This window comes from Dipodomys merriami, unplaced genomic scaffold (genome assembly GCF_024711535.1).
Source record: "Dipodomys merriami isolate MVZ:Mamm:240054 unplaced genomic scaffold, mDipMer1.0.p SCAF_8, whole genome shotgun sequence".
Taxonomy (NCBI): domain Eukaryota; kingdom Metazoa; phylum Chordata; class Mammalia; order Rodentia; family Heteromyidae; genus Dipodomys; species Dipodomys merriami.
The window spans coordinates 11,237,209-11,256,576 of NW_027206401.1; the positions used below are offsets into that span (position 1 = coordinate 11,237,209).

General features: G+C 42.1%; 1 protein-coding gene across 1 annotated transcript in view; it reads right to left on the reverse strand.

Annotated features, from left to right (window-relative positions):
• Positions 1–19,368, reverse strand: part of Plekhg1 (pleckstrin homology and RhoGEF domain containing G1) — a 194,333-nt gene that overhangs the window by 65,928 nt on the left and 109,037 nt on the right. Inside the window, exon 3 of the mRNA XM_070010950.1 lies at positions 10,186–10,685. Coding sequence (XP_069867051.1) covers positions 10,186–10,593 — 408 coding nt within the window. The 5' untranslated portion in view covers positions 10,594–10,685. The remainder of the gene's footprint in view (positions 1–10,185; positions 10,686–19,368) is intronic.

Here is a 19,368-nt window from a genome sequence, read left to right on the forward strand (position 1 = left end):
AGAGTGAAGGTCACTCCAGAGTGACTTCCATCATCTGAGGCTGTTCCTTAGGGGGACACTGGAATGTTATAACGTTCATAATTATCATGCCAATTGCCAATTATTATGCCTTTGCCACCAAATTCTTGGTGATTTGAAAACCATACCCTGGTAAAGATGAACAAATTAATAGACTATTTTATCAATGGTTAATTTATTCTCTAAAAAGTCACTATTGAAAAGATTCAGGTGGACTTCAATTTCTCATGGGAATGTGTCTATAATGATGTTAGTTGATGTGAGGAGGGCAAAGTTTACCAGTACACTAAAACCACTTTAGCAATTTGTTTTCCTCTGCTTACTCTTTCAGGAAGTGTCTGGACATCTCACTTTGGCATGTCAGAATAGCTACAGAAATGTGTATCAAAGATGGGGAGGGCAATTATATATATATGTATATAAATGTATACATATATGAAAATATTTTTCTATAAACATCATCAATGTGGTAAGAACGTTGGAACTTCCAAGGATGGTTTATGAAACCTCTGATGGCTGATAAAGGTTTAGTCTGTCCCCTCATTGACTCTCTCCACTCACAGGGTTTCCAGACCACTATGATAATAATAGTAGCTCCTGCCTTTGAACTAGGTTACGCTCAGCAGCCCTCCTTTTAGCCTGATATGGGTAAGATGGATAAGAATGAGTAGAAAAGCGAAAATATTTAGAGGTAGCTAGGAATGATGGGAAGAAGGGTAGAAAGAAAGGGTGATGGAGAGGTGTAGGGTGGGGCAGCAGAAAGATACATGGGTCTCAATCCGCTGCAACTCCTAAAGGAAAACTCATTGAAAAACAATCTCTAGGCTTTCAGTAGAGATTAATCATGATCCCATCACCACTAATATGTTTGTTTCCTTATTTATTATTTTTGGCTTGTTTTTGCTCAAGGCTTGTGTTCTAGCACCTGAACCACACCTCTACTCCCAACTTTTTGCTGCTTATTTGGAGATGAAGTCTCGGGGACTTTTCTGCCCAGGTTGGCTTTGAACCACAATCCTCAGATCTCAGCCTCAGATCACCAGTCTGGCTCTTTATTATTTTTATTTTGGGATGCAATTATGTATGTTTTCAGTTAGGAATACTTAGATGTAAAACACATGGTAGAGATGGTCAGTTGTTCACAAAACTATTTTAAAAAAACGTGGCAGGATTCTCACCAATGGTTTGAAGAAAGCATGTGGGTTGCTTATGTGTCAGTAAGAAACCTGCCTTCCATGTGGTCTCCATGTTTTTTCTTTTGCCTTCAACACTGAGATGAAGATGCTGTAACCATGGAAGCCACATGTTGATGATGGCAGAGGCCTGTCCTGTCAGGCTGAAAGACCTCATGGAATCACTTACAAAGGACTGTTATAGGAGGAAGAAAGAACCTTATGTTCGTTAAGCTGCTAGAGTGGGGGGGAGAGGGGTCTATTAGTTACTGCAGCTTAGCCTACCCTTATTAATATACTATGTGTTCCAAATCTTAACAATAGACATTTTCAGCCAGGGGAAATGTTGTGCCTGTTCCTCCAGTATCAAGCGGGTATTTGGCAATATTTGGAGGCATTCTTGGTTGTCGTGGGGATGTTGGTGGATCTATAAGCTTTTCGTGGGTGCTGCTAAACATCCTATGGTGTATAAATGACTGTCCCGCACAATCAAGAGTTGTCTGCTCTCGAACCGTCTGCTCCTGCCAATACCAAACTTTCCATTAGAACCTATGGGGACAGTGAAGCTTAGTGGGGTTCTGGTCTCAGCCCTTCCACCTGCCACCTATCTGACCAACTGTATCCTTGACATTCTCAAGCTAACATAGAAACTCCACCAGTTCCTCCATGTTGGGGCTGTGAGCTTAATGCCTTGACTGATACAAAGTGAGTATTCAAATATTAGTCGTCCCTGTTAGTTTTGAGTGTTTTTGGTGGAACTGAGTCAGGTATCTAGAATTCATTAGAATGGTAACAATGAGGTTTGTGTACAGCAGATGGCTCTATCAAAGGTGAAAGGAATGCTTGTGAAGCATGACACTGCCTAGCGTATTCCTGGAAGAAATCTGATCAATATAGCCATTTTGAATGATTTTCCTAAGTTTAACTCAAGATCTGACTCTAAAGTTTGGGGCAAATAACCTTGGAACTGGCACCAGTCATTAGGACACATGAACTCTGGTGTATGGCCAACATCTACTTCAGCCAGGCAGCTCTGCAAACCTCAGCTTGCTTTGCTGTTTGCTGATGCTGCCCACCCTGTTTGCTGGTCATTAATTAGCAATCAGTCAGGCATTCCAAATGGGCAGACCCATGAGGGATGGAAAGAAGTGAAATACAGCTCACTGCCCTTGGTCTCACATTAGATGGTGGCAAACAGAAGAGAGGACTCAACATTGCTCCTCATCACCACTTCTTAGTCTGAACTGCTCTTGGTGATGGGCTTGAGGCCTGGTGGACAAGAGACATAGTAATGATGATGATGATGATGATGATGATAATGAGGGAAGATGAGAAAATGAATCATCAAAGTGAGATTCTACACCAAGGGGTGAAATGAATAAGCAGAAAATGCTCTAACAGGTTTGTTTTTAAATTGTCGTAGATCTCAAATGGTTTAGGAAAGATCTCGCTCACCCATTGTATAAAAGCTCTCTGAGGGAGTCAATGCTGGTGACTCATGCCTGTAATTCTAGCTACTCAGGAAGCTGACATCTGAGGATCACAGTTTGAAGCTAGCTAGGGCAGAAAAGTCTGTGAGACTCTTATCTCTAATTAACCAGCAAAAATATTTAAGTGAGGAGCGGCTCAAGTGGTAGGATGCCAACTTGGAGTGAAAAAGCTAAGAGATACCACTCAAACCCTGAGGTCAAGCTCCAATATGGTCACAAAAACAAAAACAGGAAACAAACACAAAAAGTCCTTAGTCAAGTAAAAGTGCCCCAGTGCCATATAAAAGTACATTAAATTATGTCAAGTAAGTTCTTTATTAAATCCACCCACATAACAAGTCTTCACTAAAAACTATCTCTGCCAAGTCTTAACAGTCTAGCACACATTTCCGCCCCTCCTCAGTCTTCAAAAAAAACCGTAGTCTAAATGAGCCTTGTAAAAAATGTCATCATGATAAACACTGTGTAAACTGGCCTGAGAGTATCAGTTGAGAACACTTACAAAGAAAGGGACAATAAAATCTGTGACAGTCTCCTCAACAGTCTTCTCCCTTGGGGTTCGACCTCCCCAGGGGACAGTACCACGGCTGCCCCAGGAGATGCCCACACACAGCCACTGGCTTAGGGCTCTTTCCATGCGCATCAATTCTGTCTCCCACAAGATCATAGGAGGCCAAGCATCTTCAGAAAACACCTTCAAAGCCTAGAGGGAGGAGGGGGCGTCCTACACCAAAGCCAGCTCACATTCCAAGGGTCCCAGTCACAGACGTCACAAACCTAGAGTGGCGCATCTCCACAGAGCCTGGGGCAGCTTGGTGTCCAAGCCCCAGTTTGGTGTCCTTCTTTCATTCTGGGCAGACTGGGAGAAGGCCTGTCCCCCAGTGCGAGAGGGCTTTTTGTTCACACTAATATGAGCCCACCAACGCTCAGAGCAGCCTCTTCTCTAAGCCATGGCCGCAGGAAGAGCAGCTTTGAGGGGCCTCATGTCCCACCCAGCCGCCTCCACCGCCCTCCTCCCTCCACAGGATCACTCAGGAAACAAAGGAGCTGGGGTGGAGGTGTCCGTCCCCTTTTTTTCCTTTTTGCTAGTAAGTCTTAGGGCTTGAACTCAGGGCCTGGGCACTGTCCCCGAGCTTTTTTCTTGCTTAAGCCTAGCACTCTACGATTTGAGCCACAGCAGCACTTCTGGCTTTTTTTCTCTTTATGAAGTACTGAGGAAACAAACCCAGGGTTTCATGCATGCTAGGCAAGCACTCTACCACTGAGCCACATTCCCAGCTCTGGAGGTTGCTCCAGAGATCGTCATTTGAATCCAGGCTCAGTTAGAGCTTTGGACAAGCTCAAGCTTTAACTGTTTAAATTCTGGACATCAAGACCACATCATGTCTTAGCTTTCTGACACATTTGTAAAGGTAAAAGTGTTTGGAAAGGACTCTATCTGGCATACAGTTTTTAAAAAGTATATGTTATATTTAATATTTTACCTATTTTTTTTATTCTGAATGGTGACATTATTTGTGTGTGTATATGTGTGTGCACATGCATGCGTGCTAATAGTAGGCTTTGCACTCTTGCTCAGTGTTGGTGCTCTACCACTTGAGCCACACCTCCACTTCCAGGTTTTGGTAATTAGAGATAAATGTCTGTGGGATTTGTCTGCCCAGGCTGGCTTTGAACTGCGATCCTCAGATCTCAGCCTCTTGAGTATGTAGGATTACAGGCCTGAGCCTGCATTGTTTTTACAAGGGGGCTGATTGTGATGTTTTCTTAAAGCAAACAGTGTACTCCATCAGCCTTACTCTACCCTGTCCCTTATGCTGCACCTACTTCCTAAAACAATTGGAACAGGATTCATCATTCTATTTCCTTTTTCTTTTTTCTTTTTGGTGGTCATAGGGCTTGAACTTGGGGCTTAGGCACTGTTCTTGAGCTCTTTTGCTCAAGCCTAGCACTCTACCACTTTGAGCCACAGCCCCACTGCTGGTTTTCTAGAGGTTAATTGGAGATAAAAGTCTCATGGACTTTTCTGCCCGGCCTGGCTTTGAACTGCAATCCTCAGATCTCAGCCTCCTGAGTAGCTAGGATTACAGCCATGAGCCACCGGTGCCCGGCCATTCTATTTTCATATATGCATATAAATGACTTCAACCATATTCTCTACCTACCCCCTCTTCCATCACCTGCTGATACAGGATGGTGGTATCATTTTTTTTTAATCTCAGAGTTCAAAGATGTCATTTTTTTGTTAGTTGGAATTGTAACTTACAATTACACAGCATTATATAACATTATGAACTATTTTAAACCTTCACTAAAAAGGTAATAGGGGCCATGAATTTTACCGAAGGCCCAATCTTACGAGGCTCTCAGACTCTTCCACAGATCATTTAGGAAGATTAAAGAAACCCACTCTGCGTAGGACAGACCTGGCCCAGTCAGTGGAAGAACGATTAAACATGAGAGAGACCCTCATTTCCGCTCTCCAACCACGGGTTCCCACCTCACCAACCGAGTATCCTTGTCTGTTTCACATTTAACTTGCTTTCCTGTGAATCCTCTCACAGCTTTGCCTAGGAGGCTCTTTGGAAGAAAGATGGAAATAACAGCCTCATCATTCCTATGGGTATGAGCGACAGTCAGGGTCTTACCCATGCCCTCAAAGGTCAAGGACCCAAAAATAAATAACCAGGATGTAGGATGAAGAAGTACTAGCTGGCACAGAACCAGCATGCAGGTGGGAGAGAAGCCCAAAGGGGTAGAATGAAGAGCAATCACAGCACAGAGCAAGAACCACAACACTTTTAAATTTTTCCTAAAGCTTTACAAATTAATGCCTGAATCTCTAACCGGCAAGGATAAGAACGAAATCTAGATATTTTTGGTTACTTTAATACACTCTTGGCAAATGGGCAAGAAGGTAGGCATACTTCCTCTGCATGTGTAGCGGACACTTGGGGGACCCTGTCTTTGGGGTTGGGGTGGGGAGTCGGAAGATTTCCTTTTGGAAAGAAGCTTCTCTGGTGTTTGGGATCATGTTGAACTTGTCGAATCATTGTTTCTATTAACATCCTTTAAATCAGTATGTATTATCAATGACATGGCACAAAAAATGTTACTATTCACATTCACAAATCTTTTCTTTTCTTTTGCTTTTTGTTTTTTGTTGGTCTGAGGCTTGAACTCTGGGCCTGGGCTGTCCCTCAGCTCTTCAGCTCAAGGCTAGCACTCTACCACTTGAGCCACAGTGCCACTTCTGGTTTTCTGGTGGTTAATTGGAGATAAGAGTCTCATGGACTTTCCTGGCCAGGCTGACTTGAACCACAGTCCTCAGATCTCAGCCTTCTAAGTTGCTAGGATTACAGGTGTGAGCCACCAGTGCCCAGCCACATTCACAAATCTCTTTCTCCTTTCCCTTCCTTTTCTTTCCTTTCCCTTCCTTTCCCTTCCCTTCCTTTCTTTTTCCTTTCTGTGTGTGTACTGGTCCTAGGGCTTGAATTCAGGCCATGTCTCTGAACTTTTGTGCATAAGACTAGTTCTGTACCACTTGACTCCACCTCCCCTTTTGGATTTTTAGAGGTTAATGGGAGATAAGAGTCTCATGGATTTTCCTGCCTTGGATTGGCTTCAAACTGTGATCTTCAGATCTCAGCCTCCTGAGTAGCTAGGATAACAGGTGTGAGCCACTGGTATCTGGCTTACAAATCATTAAAGTCAAATCTAAACCTAAGCTGTGCAGATTGTATATCTATATGGAATATAAATAAATGTACCCCTTATAAGGGAACTTAATTAAATTGGCAGTACTACTGATTGATATCAGTTAACTGAGATTCAATAAAGCAGAGTGCATCAAGACAGAGGTTTGAACACAGAGCCTTGCATTTCTTAGGTAGATGCTCTACCTAGAAAATAATGTCAAAAGTACAACTAAGTTTTTAAAGAAATACTCTTAATAGGTGATGCTGGTGGGCAAAGAACTGGTTACCCTTCATAAAGGAAAGGAAGTAAATAAATTAGTTCTAACTATTCTATTAAAGAATCTGCAGTTCCTTCTTTCCTTCTTCCTTTCGTCCCTCATCATCTCCCTCTTATTTTCTCCTCCTCCTCCTCCTCCTCCTCCTCCTCCTCCTCCTCCTCCTCCTCCTCCTCCTCCTCCTCCTCCTTCTTGTCTTTGTTATTATTTTTTGGTGGGAATTAAATCCAGGGACTCACACATGCTAGGCAAGTGCTCTACTCATAAATATTGATCTTAAGAAATCACACAACCAAAATAAATGAGGAAGAAGCTTGACTAATTCTTGGTTTGAAGAGATTCCAATGGTTTTTTCTTTAAATTATACATAAAAATGTATATATTTATTGGATTCTATGTGATGTTTCACGCATAAATATACTGGATAGTGTTCAACATACAAAAAAAACCTTATCTCTGTCCTCAAACATTTACTTTTTTTTTTCTTTTTTTTCTTTTTTTTTGGTCAGTCCTGGCGTTTGAACTCAGGCCCTGGGCTCTGTCCCTGAATTTTTGCTCAAAGCTAGCACTCTACTACTTAAGCCATAGCACAACTTCTGGCTTTTTTAGTGCTTAATTAGAGATAAGAATCTCACAGATTTTTCTGCCCGAGCTGACTTTGAAAGCTATCCTTAGTTCTCCGCCTCCAGAGTAGCTAGGATTACAGGTGTGAGCTACTGCCATCCAGCTACATTTACTAATTCTTTCTGGTGAAAATTTTTTTTAACTCTTTCTTCTAGATACTTGTAAAATACTATACAGGATCACCATGGTCAGATTTCTAAGTGGGGCAGGTAACACACAGTATTCTGGTAACTTCTATAATGTTCTGATGGCCTCTGGAACAAAGGGGATCTACTTCTTACTTGGGTTCCTCCTCTACATTGGTCGTTTTCTTCCCCTGCCACCTTCCCTCCTCTCTAATTAGGTTTCACTTCCAATTTTCAGTGAGTTCATTAGAAACCATTTAGTTGCCTTCAAAACAGCAATGTCAGAATTAACTGCTACCCCCCCCCACCACACACACACACCTTTTTTTCCCCCTAACTAAATTTCTACTGTAGTGAGTTAGCTAATCTGAATATTTTGAGGAGAGACTTTATGTAAAATGGTGTAAATAGTGCTCACTTTTAATTGGCAAATTTAGATGGGGCTGGTAAGGGCGAGGATTGTTATTTTGTGTTTATTAACTTCCTACCAGCTGCTGGGTACTCCTGTATGAACTTTCATGGACTACATAACTTAAGAATCTTGGAAAGCAGGTACCATTTCTTGATCTCATCTTACAGTCTCTGGGATGTGGCATAAACCTACAGTGCAAACAGGGGTCAGCAAACTAGGGCCCTTGGGTTTACAGAAAAGTCCACATTCATGCAGGGTTGGGAAGCCTCCAGCTCTCAGGCCACATAAGGCTTGGGAAATCCTTTGTTATGTGACGGGGCAGAAATGTGGTGCTTCCACTGACTGTCCTGTCTGCCTGTACCGAGAATTTGGGATAGCCTAGAAATGAAGTTATAATATCCAATGGCCCTTGATGGGAAAGAGGTCCTCCACCCTTGGCTACCTTTGAGCTCTCGTGGTCGATCTGTGACCCAGAGGACTGTCCCTCCCCACCCCCCCACCCCCGCCAAAGTCTAAACTCTTTACTCTCCCGCCCTGTTTGATCATTTAGACCCTTTTCCAATAGCACTTATATTGAAAATTTCTTAGAACAAAAAGAAATATCTGTACTTCTCCCAGCCCCTCCATTATCTTATTTTCACCCAAAGTGTATTATCAACCAGCTTCACTGGTTGGAGGAGTGTGTTCATGGAATACCAGTTCAGTAACTAGACATTGCTGTTTTTAGTAAGAAAAGCTTCTAAGAAAATAAGACAAAAATAGCAGACACCAAGGAGAGCTTTAATAACCCTAAGTTTCCTGAGAGGTTGTAAAATGTCTTGGCTACTTCACAGGTATTTTTCTCTCTCTCCCTCTCTCTCTTGCTCTCAAGTACGAGTGACATCATTGTTGGATTTCTTTTCCAAACTAGTCTACTTTATTCTACATTTGGTACCACATATTGTTTTGGTTGAGCATCAATTGTCTTTTCTATTTTTACTGGGAAGTTACATCATGACTATTTTTAGGACATGGTGTCTGGTTCTGTCATTGGTGGAGGTCAACACAAGATCACACATTAGGATTTTTTTCCAAAGCTGTAAGAATGTGTGTATTTAGTAGAGAATATGTGTTCATCAACAAAAATTCCACTAAAACACATTTTAGATTAAAAGTCTAAAATAGGCAATACTTACGAACAAATGAAAGAATTTTGTCTGTTGCTAGGTAGCAAAACGAGTATATAGCTCTATAATACACATCTCTGCCTTTGAAACCTTTTCTTTTCTGGGGGACTTGAAACTAGGCTCTTGCTACCACTTGAAACAGGTCACCATTCCAAAACGTTGATATTCCTACTCATAAGCAAGTCTTAATTAACACTGGCACTCCTCTACTCATTCTTACTTTATGCTAAAAAAAACCACCCACTTATAAATCAAAGGCAAATTAATAACTTAATTTTCAGACCTAAGCACATGAGCTAAAGTCAAGTCCCATAAAACAATTTGTGCGGGCTGGGAAGGTGGCTCAGTGGTAGAGCGCTTGACTTGCATGCATGAGGCCATGGGTTCGATTCCTCAGCACCACATAAGCAGAAGAAAAAAAAGCCAGAAGTAGCGCTGTGGCTCAAGTGGTAGAGTGCTAGCCTTGAGCTGAAGAACTGAGGGACCGGACCCAAAACAATTTGTGCAAGCCTACTGTAATTACAACAGTTAATGAAAATCTTAGGTAAATGATTACTATAAGCGTGAAAAGAAAACAAATGCCCATGTATTTTTTTTTTCCTACCCAAACTCCACACAATAGAAGGTTGAACACATAACAGTAGCCCTGGGCTTATCTGTGCATTCAAGTCACCAGGAAACTTCACACAAAGCCACCCTAGAGGCCATGTCTCAGGCCAATGAACTCAGTTTCTGAGGGGGCTGACACCCAAGTTATAAGTAGTTTGGAAACTCCTAGTCACAAGAAAAGAGCTGTGGTTAAGCAAGAGCTAACGAGTTTGGTCTAATACACCTGGCACCAATTCACCGGGGAGCCAGGAAGTCTACCCCATCCTCACCAGCTCTGCCAGCTTCAAGACACTCTGGAGAGCGCTGTGTGGGATTTCTGCACCATACTGGGACATAATCCTTGCTCCTGACAACTGATTTATTAGCGCAAATCGAAAGAGGTGAATTCGCTTAGGAAGCATGGGCCTAGGTGTCTCTTAAGCTACGATGTGTTCAAACACTGATTTTTCCTTCTGCCCCTTAGGAAATAATACAGATACCATCAACCCCAAAGGGCTTCACTTTGCTCTTTTTTTTTTTTGTAAGGTGAGCTTTACTTCTTAATAAACTTGTAAAAAAAAACAAAAAACAAGCAAACCAGCCAAAGCTCGCCTTACCTCCACAATGCTTTTTAAGTCTTGCACATAAGTCCTTTCAGTGTCCAGAATTTCCCGCACAACTCTGTCTGCGTAGAGCAGCTTAGGACTGGTGGCCAAGTCTGTGGTTGTTTTGGGGGTCCCGGTGGCATCCCCCTTCCACGGGGTTCTGGGCTGCCTCTCATTGTCTCCATCCATGCTCTGGGGCCCAGTGGGCTTGTCCCTGGGCAGCTCACTGCTGGAAAATGGGTGGGCTGGAATCAGTTCCAGTTTGATAGCCCCTGCTTCCTTATCCTGGGGAAACAAGCCCAAGTGGCTATTTGAAACCAAAGTCATTCTGCTGCCAAAGGAACCATGGCTGTCCCGGGAAGAGGCCGAGGACGACGTGGAGCCGAAGCTGACCGGGCGATCGCTGTCAGAGAGCTCCATGGTCTTGGGTGCTGGGGAGCTTTCGGCTGTGAGCTTGGGCTCAGGATCTTCACTTACAGCTGATGGTACTTCCGGACGCAATCGGTGCCCATCTACAATGCATGACAGAAAAGAAATGACAACGACAGGATGAGCAAGAGCAGCACGGGTGCCATCAAACCACAGAAGGAAAGGCGATCAAAACCCAGCCCGAAGTACAGACTGAAGACCAAAACGGGGGCAAGTGAGTTGTAGGAGAAAAGATGGGCTGAGCTGCAAAGTCAAAGCTCTGAATGCATGGCCTGCCAGCCTTCTGGAAATGCAGCCTCAGGATCTGCCCTCGACCTCCCAACCTTAACTTTCACCGGTACAGATCCTAGTGTGATCCAGCGGACAATTCAAGGAGCTGGCCATGCAATGACGTCTCCACGTGACCACTGGAGCAACTCGCTTAGTTCAGAACTTACTAATGTGAAGCCCACCTGTGAGGGCAGGAGGACTTGATCACACTAACAAGCACCACAAGTGGTTATGATCGCCAAAAACGACCTGGTGTAAGAGAAAGAGCAAGAACCAGCGAGCACGTGTATGTGCTGGTACTAGGGCTTGGCCTCAGAACTGGAACCTGGGCACTGTTCCTTGGCGTTTTCCCCTCAAGACTGGCATTTTACCACTTGAACTACAACTCCACTTCTGGCTTTGGTGGTTAATAGGAGATGAGAGTCTCACAGACTTTTTTGCCTGGACTAGCTTTTAACCTGGATCCTCAGACGGCAGCTTCCTTAGTAGCTGGGATTATAGCGTGAGCCACCAGCGCCCTGCTCCTGTGTGATTCTTACGGAATTTTGACAAGTACTGTTGTAGGTTTTAAGCCTTTCCATCAGTATTCACAGCATTTTAAGCAGGATTCCCAGAAGCCCCAGGCCTTAAGGGAGGCAGAGCACTCTCTTCAGGCTTCACGAGCTCACAGCATTAAAGGAAGTGCAACAGAGATGATGATTTTCTAATACTGGTCATCAAAAGCTGATGTAGTAAAACGTACGTCCTGTTTGAAATGCACCAGCTCACTTCAATGTTTCTCTACATCTCTGCTTAAAAACTGGTATGCTACTTGTGGTCTATATAGAGCTATACTACCCACAAGTATGCCTGATGAAGGAAAACACTCCCCAAGTAGAGCTGTAACATCACAATGTAAACTACACAGTAACTACAGGACCTAAATTTGGAGAAACGTGGGGAGCAATAGGATTGTGAATGTTAATACCAGTCAAAAATGTCACTTAATATCCATAAAAATTATCCGGGGCCTAAAAAGACCCTCCACGAAGAGTCAGCCTTCAGGAAGTATTGCTGGTTCTGGGGCTTGAACTCAGCCTCACACTCACACTTAGCTTGTTTTGTTCAAGGCTGGCCCTTCACCACTTGAACCATACTTCCACTTGATTTTTTTGCTGCTTTTGAATGTGATCCTCAGCTCTTGGCCTCCTGAATAGTTAGAATTTTGGTGTGAGCTACTGGTACCTGTATCAGAAACTAGTTTGATGAAACATTACAGTTGTAATCTTCACTTATATGGCAACTCAACACCTCCCTGAACCTGAATAATAATGAGATTCCAGGTCACAAACAATAGACTTTTTTGATAAAGAATGTAATTAATGAAGAAATTCCCTTCATTTGGGGAGGTTACCTTACTACCAAAGTCCATGTTTGTGGGTTTTGTTAAAAGAAGGGAATGAAACATATTTGAAAGGTTAGAATAAGAATATAGATTAATGATTACTTTTCAGCAGAAATATGAACTTATAATAAGATTGAAAATCAAGATCAAATAGTAGCAGTACTTTCAGGATATAAAGAAGCCATTGATATGAATTAGTAGAAAAGCGGGTAGTAAGGGAATTGAGGCTTATATAATATGCAGATGGCAGAATAAGTTGATAAACCCACACCAGCCTAACACCAAAATGAATCAGGGACTACAAAAGAATGAGGAAGCTGGACATCTGTTAAGTAAGGACAAAGGAACAAGGAAGTAAGGACTGGACATTACATCTTCAGTGCCTTTACTATATAGAGCATAGAAAGGAGATCCACCTATCAGAAAGCCATCTTCCAGGATCCCAATTCTCTCTAAGTAACCTAAGGGCAATCTCTGAAGACAGTGTAAGGTGGCTAAGATGGACTGAAATACTGTCTTCCCATGGTGTATCTATGCCTCATGTTCTCTTCACCCTTCATGTTCCTTTTCAAATAAACTTCCCTATCACTTTTTCTTTGTTCACATACTGCCCAAATTCTCTTGCTGGACACAAGGACCCAAAGCCCTAAATGTCTGCTAACACCATCAAGTTGTGTCCTTCAACATACTGACTTCTTTTAGATTATATTGATTGCAAATATTTGTGAACAATTATAAGGCAACTATTAAATTTATGACTACAAAATTAAGTTATTCACTCTGAGTTAACAAGAAGGAACAGCAAGAAAAGGGGCCAGAAATGAGCAATATATCAGCATAACCACCACCACATGGGCTGAGTTTGCTGTAAACTTTTAAAGGTTTTTCAGTATTCCATTTGCTCTGTAACAATTTTATGGCCTATAAACATGGATTGGCTAGTAGTTAAAACACACTTGACCTCAAAAGCTTGATCCAACTTGAGTGTGGCAAAAATCCAAGACACAGCCATGCATCAGCGCATACATAGCTGTGCTCATGACCAGGTGAAGAACGTCTCGAGCACATAAAATAGGAGCAGATGCAACCAGGTTCTCTTCTCAATGGCATATACCACACCTGTGACCTTGGAGCGGGCATCACTGTAGGAAAGGTCACTGCCTTGAGAAGAAGATGAGGAATCTTTAAGATCCCATGGTCTAAGGGCCCAATGAGACTGTGATTTAGGACTAAATGTAAACTGGATACACTAAGTGTAAAAGGCCAGGACTTCTGGAAAGATCGAGATCAAACAACCTATCACCAACCATAGAGCTGGATCCACTAGTTTCTAGGACCACTTCTGATTTCCTAGCTAGGCAAGAATGCATCTTCCCTCTGGTCTAGAAAATGTCATTCACACAGTTGCATAATCCATGGCACTATGTTCCTTATTAGGACTAGTGAAAATGAGCATAACACGGAGACTCACTTCGTATCATTCATTTTCTCTATCTATAGTATCTCCATGGTAGACAAATTTCAATGGAGGGAGTAAAGAGGAATAAAATTGGTTTATAGAAGAGACTACACTGGGAAGCTAGGCATGATGGTACCTTAAAAAATACTGTCAAAGCCAAGTGTAGGTGGGTTAGGCCTGTAACCCTAGCTACTCAGGAGGCTGAGCTCTGAGGATCGTAACCAGCCGGGACAGGAAAGTCCATGAGACTCTTATCTCCAATGAACCACCAAAAAACTGGAAGTGGTACTGTGGCTCAAGGGAGCTGAGGGACAGCGCCCAGGTCCTGAGTTCAAGCTCCATGACAAAAAAAATACTGTCAAAGGTGGGAAAAAGTGAGCTATGAAATGGGTCCACAGGCAATCCCCTTATGGGAAGATTTTTAACTAGCAATATGAATTGGGTCCGGTGCCTTTCCTGTACTTGAGATGACCGGGACCACTCCATTCTGAAAGGTTGCTAATTAGACAATTCATAAAATAGAAGGTTATACATATTTGGTATTTCTAGTATTTTAGCCAAGTTTACTACCTCAAACAGAACAGTCTCTGAGCTTACGGAAGTAAGACAATTTAAGTCAGATTCCATACTAGCATGGACTATGAAATAACATTTGTTAATGGATAATGTTATTTATGTTGACTCATAACTTAGAAGGTAATTATAGTTTTCTCAAATAAGTGAATGCAACTCATAAAAACTGTCTAGTCTTGTTCTCATTTACCTTGAAATAATTTAAGATTTCCACCTGTCTGGACTATTCTTTCTAATTCCCTGAACTCACCATTGTTTGTATTTTTCTCCAGAGTTGTGTTATTGGGCAGTAACCACTGGCCACAGGTGGCTCCTGAGAGCAGGAGGTGTGCTATAAATAGAATCACACACTGGACTTCAATGACTTAGCATGAAACGAAGATTATAAAACATCTCATTTTATATTGTTACATGTTGAAATAATCTTTTAGACTAATGGGCTAAATGAAATGCCTTATTAAAATTACTTGCACCAATTTCATTTTACTGTTTTAAAATGTGCATTTAAAAAAGTAGCTACTAGAGATTTAAAATTTATATATGTAGCCCTTTTTTTTCCTGCGTGTGCTGGTACTGGGTCTTGAACTTATGGTTTTGTGTTCTTGCTTGGCTTTTGGGGCTCAAGGCTGACATTCTACCACTTGACACACACCTCTACTTCTGTTTATTGTTGTTGTAGTTGTTGCTAGTAAATTGGAAATATGAATTTCATGAATTTGTTTTCCCCAGCTGGCTTTACATATCAGTTTTCAGAGCCCAGTCTCCTGAGTAGCTAGGATTATAGACATGAGCCACCAGTAGGTAGTACTGGTTTAAATGATCTCCTTGTCAATCTCAGTCGAAGTAAAAGTGAACATAGTGGTGTATACAACTTAGCTTGTACTTAAAAAAAAACTATTCACTAATAACAAAATATGATAAAGTAGAAAAAATAGAGTGGTAGATAACTGCTGGGCAATGAAAGATATTATTTTCCATGATCAACCAACTAAACCCAGATAGATTACGAAGCAAGGCAGCTTTTCCTTAGGAAGTATTAATATTTGTGTAGCTTGCTTTTTCCTACTTCTAATGTCTCTTTCTCTTCCCAAATCTCAAGCAGAAGCTAATAATAGAATAATTTCTGAGAATTTTATGCGAAGCATGGCTAATGACCCATTTTGGGCGGGTCTTTTGACCATGAATACACCAAAAGAAGCTGGTTCTACCCAGGTGAGGGTCAATCAATCGGACCCTGGGTAGGCCTGGAGGTGTGGAGGTGGTGGGGGTGGTGGGTGCAGGGGTCTTGGAGATTCACTGATGCTTAAAACTCAAAGTACTAGTTATCCTGAAAGACTCCCACATGTCCCTTTTCTACTCAAGGTTAGAGCTCTACCACCTGAGCCACAGTGCCACTTCTGGTTCTTGAGAGTGGTTAATTGGAGATAAGAGTCTCACAAGGACTTTTCTGCCCGGGATGGCTTTGAACCGAGATCCTCAGATTTCAGCCTCCTGAGTAGCTAGGATTACAAGCGTGAGCCACTGGTGCCTGGCTCCAGTCATTTAATTGCTCTTCTTCGGAATGTTACTGGCAGAAATCAAGAGCAGCAATGCTTCTTGACTTCTTGTTTCTCCTGCTGACTTTGGTTTGATGGATAACTTCCTTTCCATGCTTTCACTGTCCAGGCTGACATCTGATGAACTCCACAGACTACAAGTCGCTGTCACAACTCCTAAGGAGACCCTCATCCCCACCCCCCTGCCCACACCTACACAATGCAAGGCAGAAGCTTCTCACTGTCAGGGGGAGAGAGGAGGGATTTCTCTAAATTACACTCATTGTAGGCATCCAATGGGAGTCTCAGTTCCCTGTCAGAATAACCATGGAAATCAAGAAAATGTGTTTTTCTCAATACCAATAACTAAAGTGAGTTCCTCCCTGATTATACCATTGTGAATTTGGACTCAAAGAGTTGGAGGCGACAGAAAGACTAGAGTATCAGCAAGCAGTTAGCTATCAGCCAGCAAAGTTTGCTGACAATAGAGCTCATGTTTGGCAGGACCTCAAGGTTGTAAATGACCGCCTTTAATGCCAAGTTGACTCAAAATGCAGAAAAAGGCAGTTATGTCTCTCAAAAGGCAACACTAACTGAGGAATGTCCTTCTTTCCAACTGGCTCATGAGCTGGTGGATAACTCAGGAGCTAAAAGTGTGGGTTTTAACCTCCTGGTTTTTAAGAATAACAACCGAATTTTTAATTAGAAAAGTGGAATCATTTCTAGTTTCTTTAAAGTTTGGTGTATCCACGTCAGGAGCTATGATTTTCTTATTTATCTATTGCTATTTGGTGAGGTACAAGTGAAAATTGACGTCATCGCCTTAGTTCTTAGTTGGACCAATGTACCAAATGGTAGTAGATACTAATATGGGCAGCTGTGAACTGTCTTATCTTTGTGACTTCCATTTTTGTGCTGGTCCTGGGGCTTGAACACTGGGCCTGGATGCTATCCTTGAGCTTTTGTACTCAAAGCTAGCACTCTACCACTTGAGCCACAGCTCCACTTCTGACTTTTTTGTTAGTTAATGGAGATAAGAATCTTATAGGCTTTCTTGCCTGGTTGGCTTTGAACTGTGATCCTCAGATCTCAGTCTCCTGAGTAGCTAGAATTACAGATATAAGCCACTGGCACCTGGTTACCTTTTTAAAAAAAGAAACATTTCAAAAGTAATTTGTCATTTTATTAGCTTTTTTTGAAGATGATTTAAACAAAAGTTGTCCATATTTAATATATAGCATTTGGTAAGTTGAAGGTAAGTACACATTGACGAAAGCAATACATCAATGCTATGATCATCTCCCATTATTGCTAAAGAGTTCCTCATGCCTTTTCCTTTCTTTAATTATTTTGGGCTATTAACACAACCTAAGATCCACGCTCTTAGATAAGGTTTAAGTACACCACACAGTAGTGTTTACTACAGGCACTACGCTGAGTAGTAAGTTCTTGGACTTAACTTCCACACCTGAGAATCTGTCTTTGACTAATACCACCCTATTTCTCCCTCTCCTTCTCTCCCAACTCTCTCTCTCCCTGTAGTCATGGGGCTGGGGGGGGGTGCGGTCCCCAGAACACCTCAGGAATAGGTCTGTTTCCTGAAACTGCCATGCAAAGCAATGGAGGGACTCACAGTGATCCACAGAGGGTGTCCAAGGGCCCCAGCTGCTCCGATCCCTGCTATACACCTGTAGTGAGAAGCTGTCAAGGACATAGCCCTGTCACATCTGATAGCAGCTACAGCACAGGCCTGGAGCCCGAACCACTTGACAGAGCATCTTCTGAACTCCTGACTCACAGGTTTATAATCTCTTATTATAAAAGATTACATAGTTTTATGTATATGAATTACACATATGGGTGAATACATGATTATATAAATTATAAATGTTGCTGTTTCAAGCCATTGAGACTTGGGGATGATTTGTTATGCAGCAAGGAATAACCCAGTCTCTCTATTACCAGACATACCTCCCACAATGCAACTGCTATAACACTACATTAAAATTATCTTTAAAATCCCCCAAAACAAGTTTGAGCCAGGCATGGTAGCACATGCCTGTAATCCTAGCACTTGGGAGGCTAAGGCTGGAGGACTGTGAGTTTGAGGTCAGACTAGGAGATATAGCAAGACCCTGTTTAAAAAACTAACAAGCAACTCAAAGTTCATATATATATATATATATATATATATATATATATATACACACACACACACACACACACACACACACATATACACACACACACATTTATAGCTATAGATGAGGGGGAAAACATCAGAGAAGTAAAGGTAAGTACACAGTGAACTGTGACTCAGTGGTGATCGGTTCTGATTTCTAGTCTATTATTCATTGTATTTGGATACAGATTTATGAAATAGATAGAAAAGGAATTTCAAGATCAGAAAATAAAGATCTTGGCATAAGCTACTTGTCTAGGGCACATGGTACCACCAAAAGGGACCCGACACTCTTAAGCAAGAGGGTACATGCAGGCACACGTGAGTAAATACATTCCCAAGTGGAGGACAAAGGATGGAGCAGAAGCTAAATGACGACATAGTACTCTCTTCCGGTGAGAGGATGTGTGTGTATGTCCTGGCTTTGACTCATGGGGTTCACTTCGATCATGAGATTCCTTGCTGTAAGCCAGGCGGCTGCAGTTCCCAAGTCCCATCTAACCTTGGTGAAGTGACTTCCAGGACCAGGAAGCACTGGCTGGCACACCACATGGCTGCTCCTCGCTGGAGACCCAGCACAAGCTGTAGCTCCACAGCACGGATTTGCTTCTATAGCCTGCTAAGGCCAAGTCTAAATGAAGAAATCTATTACTGACATTGCCAAAGGCAAAGAAAGCAAAGCCACACAACAACATACAGCAAAACCCCAAAGCAACCCTTTGTAATGTAGGTTAAAAAAAAAATTTGTTCCAGCTTTGCTTCTGAACATTACCTTCCTGCTCCTGTGAAAATACTGGTCTCAAGGCAGTGCCTAAACAATGACAGTCAGCTACACAAACTCCCTCTACACCGAACACACTCATTCCGCAAACATCTCTGCACAGTTAGGAAGAAGGCATGAAGCAAAATAACATTTTTCTTAGAGAAAAAAAAAAGGAGGCGGGAGGAAGAGGAGAATTCCAAGTGGCTAACGATGGTGTTCTGAGTAAATAAATCTATCCACAAAGTACATTCAATATTTTCATCAAGGAAAAAGGAGGAGGAAGAGAAATTGAAGTGTCAAACAATAGTGGTCAGAGTAAATAAATCCTTCTGGGAAGCACACTGTAAAACGATTAAATGTCATGTCCTCTTAAACTCTTAAAGGCCTAGGAGGCGCCTGACATGCACAGTGAATAAGATCAGTGGTTTCATGAGCTGAATACAATGCCATCCCATTTTGAATTTCAGAATCGCCTAGCTTATTTTCCACAATAGAAAAAGGCCAAAAGGATACATAAGAAAAACTTTCTCATTTGTTTTACCAAGTAGAAAGCATCCTTTTTTTTCCTTTGCTCTTTGTACAGATTTCTTTCTTTACTGA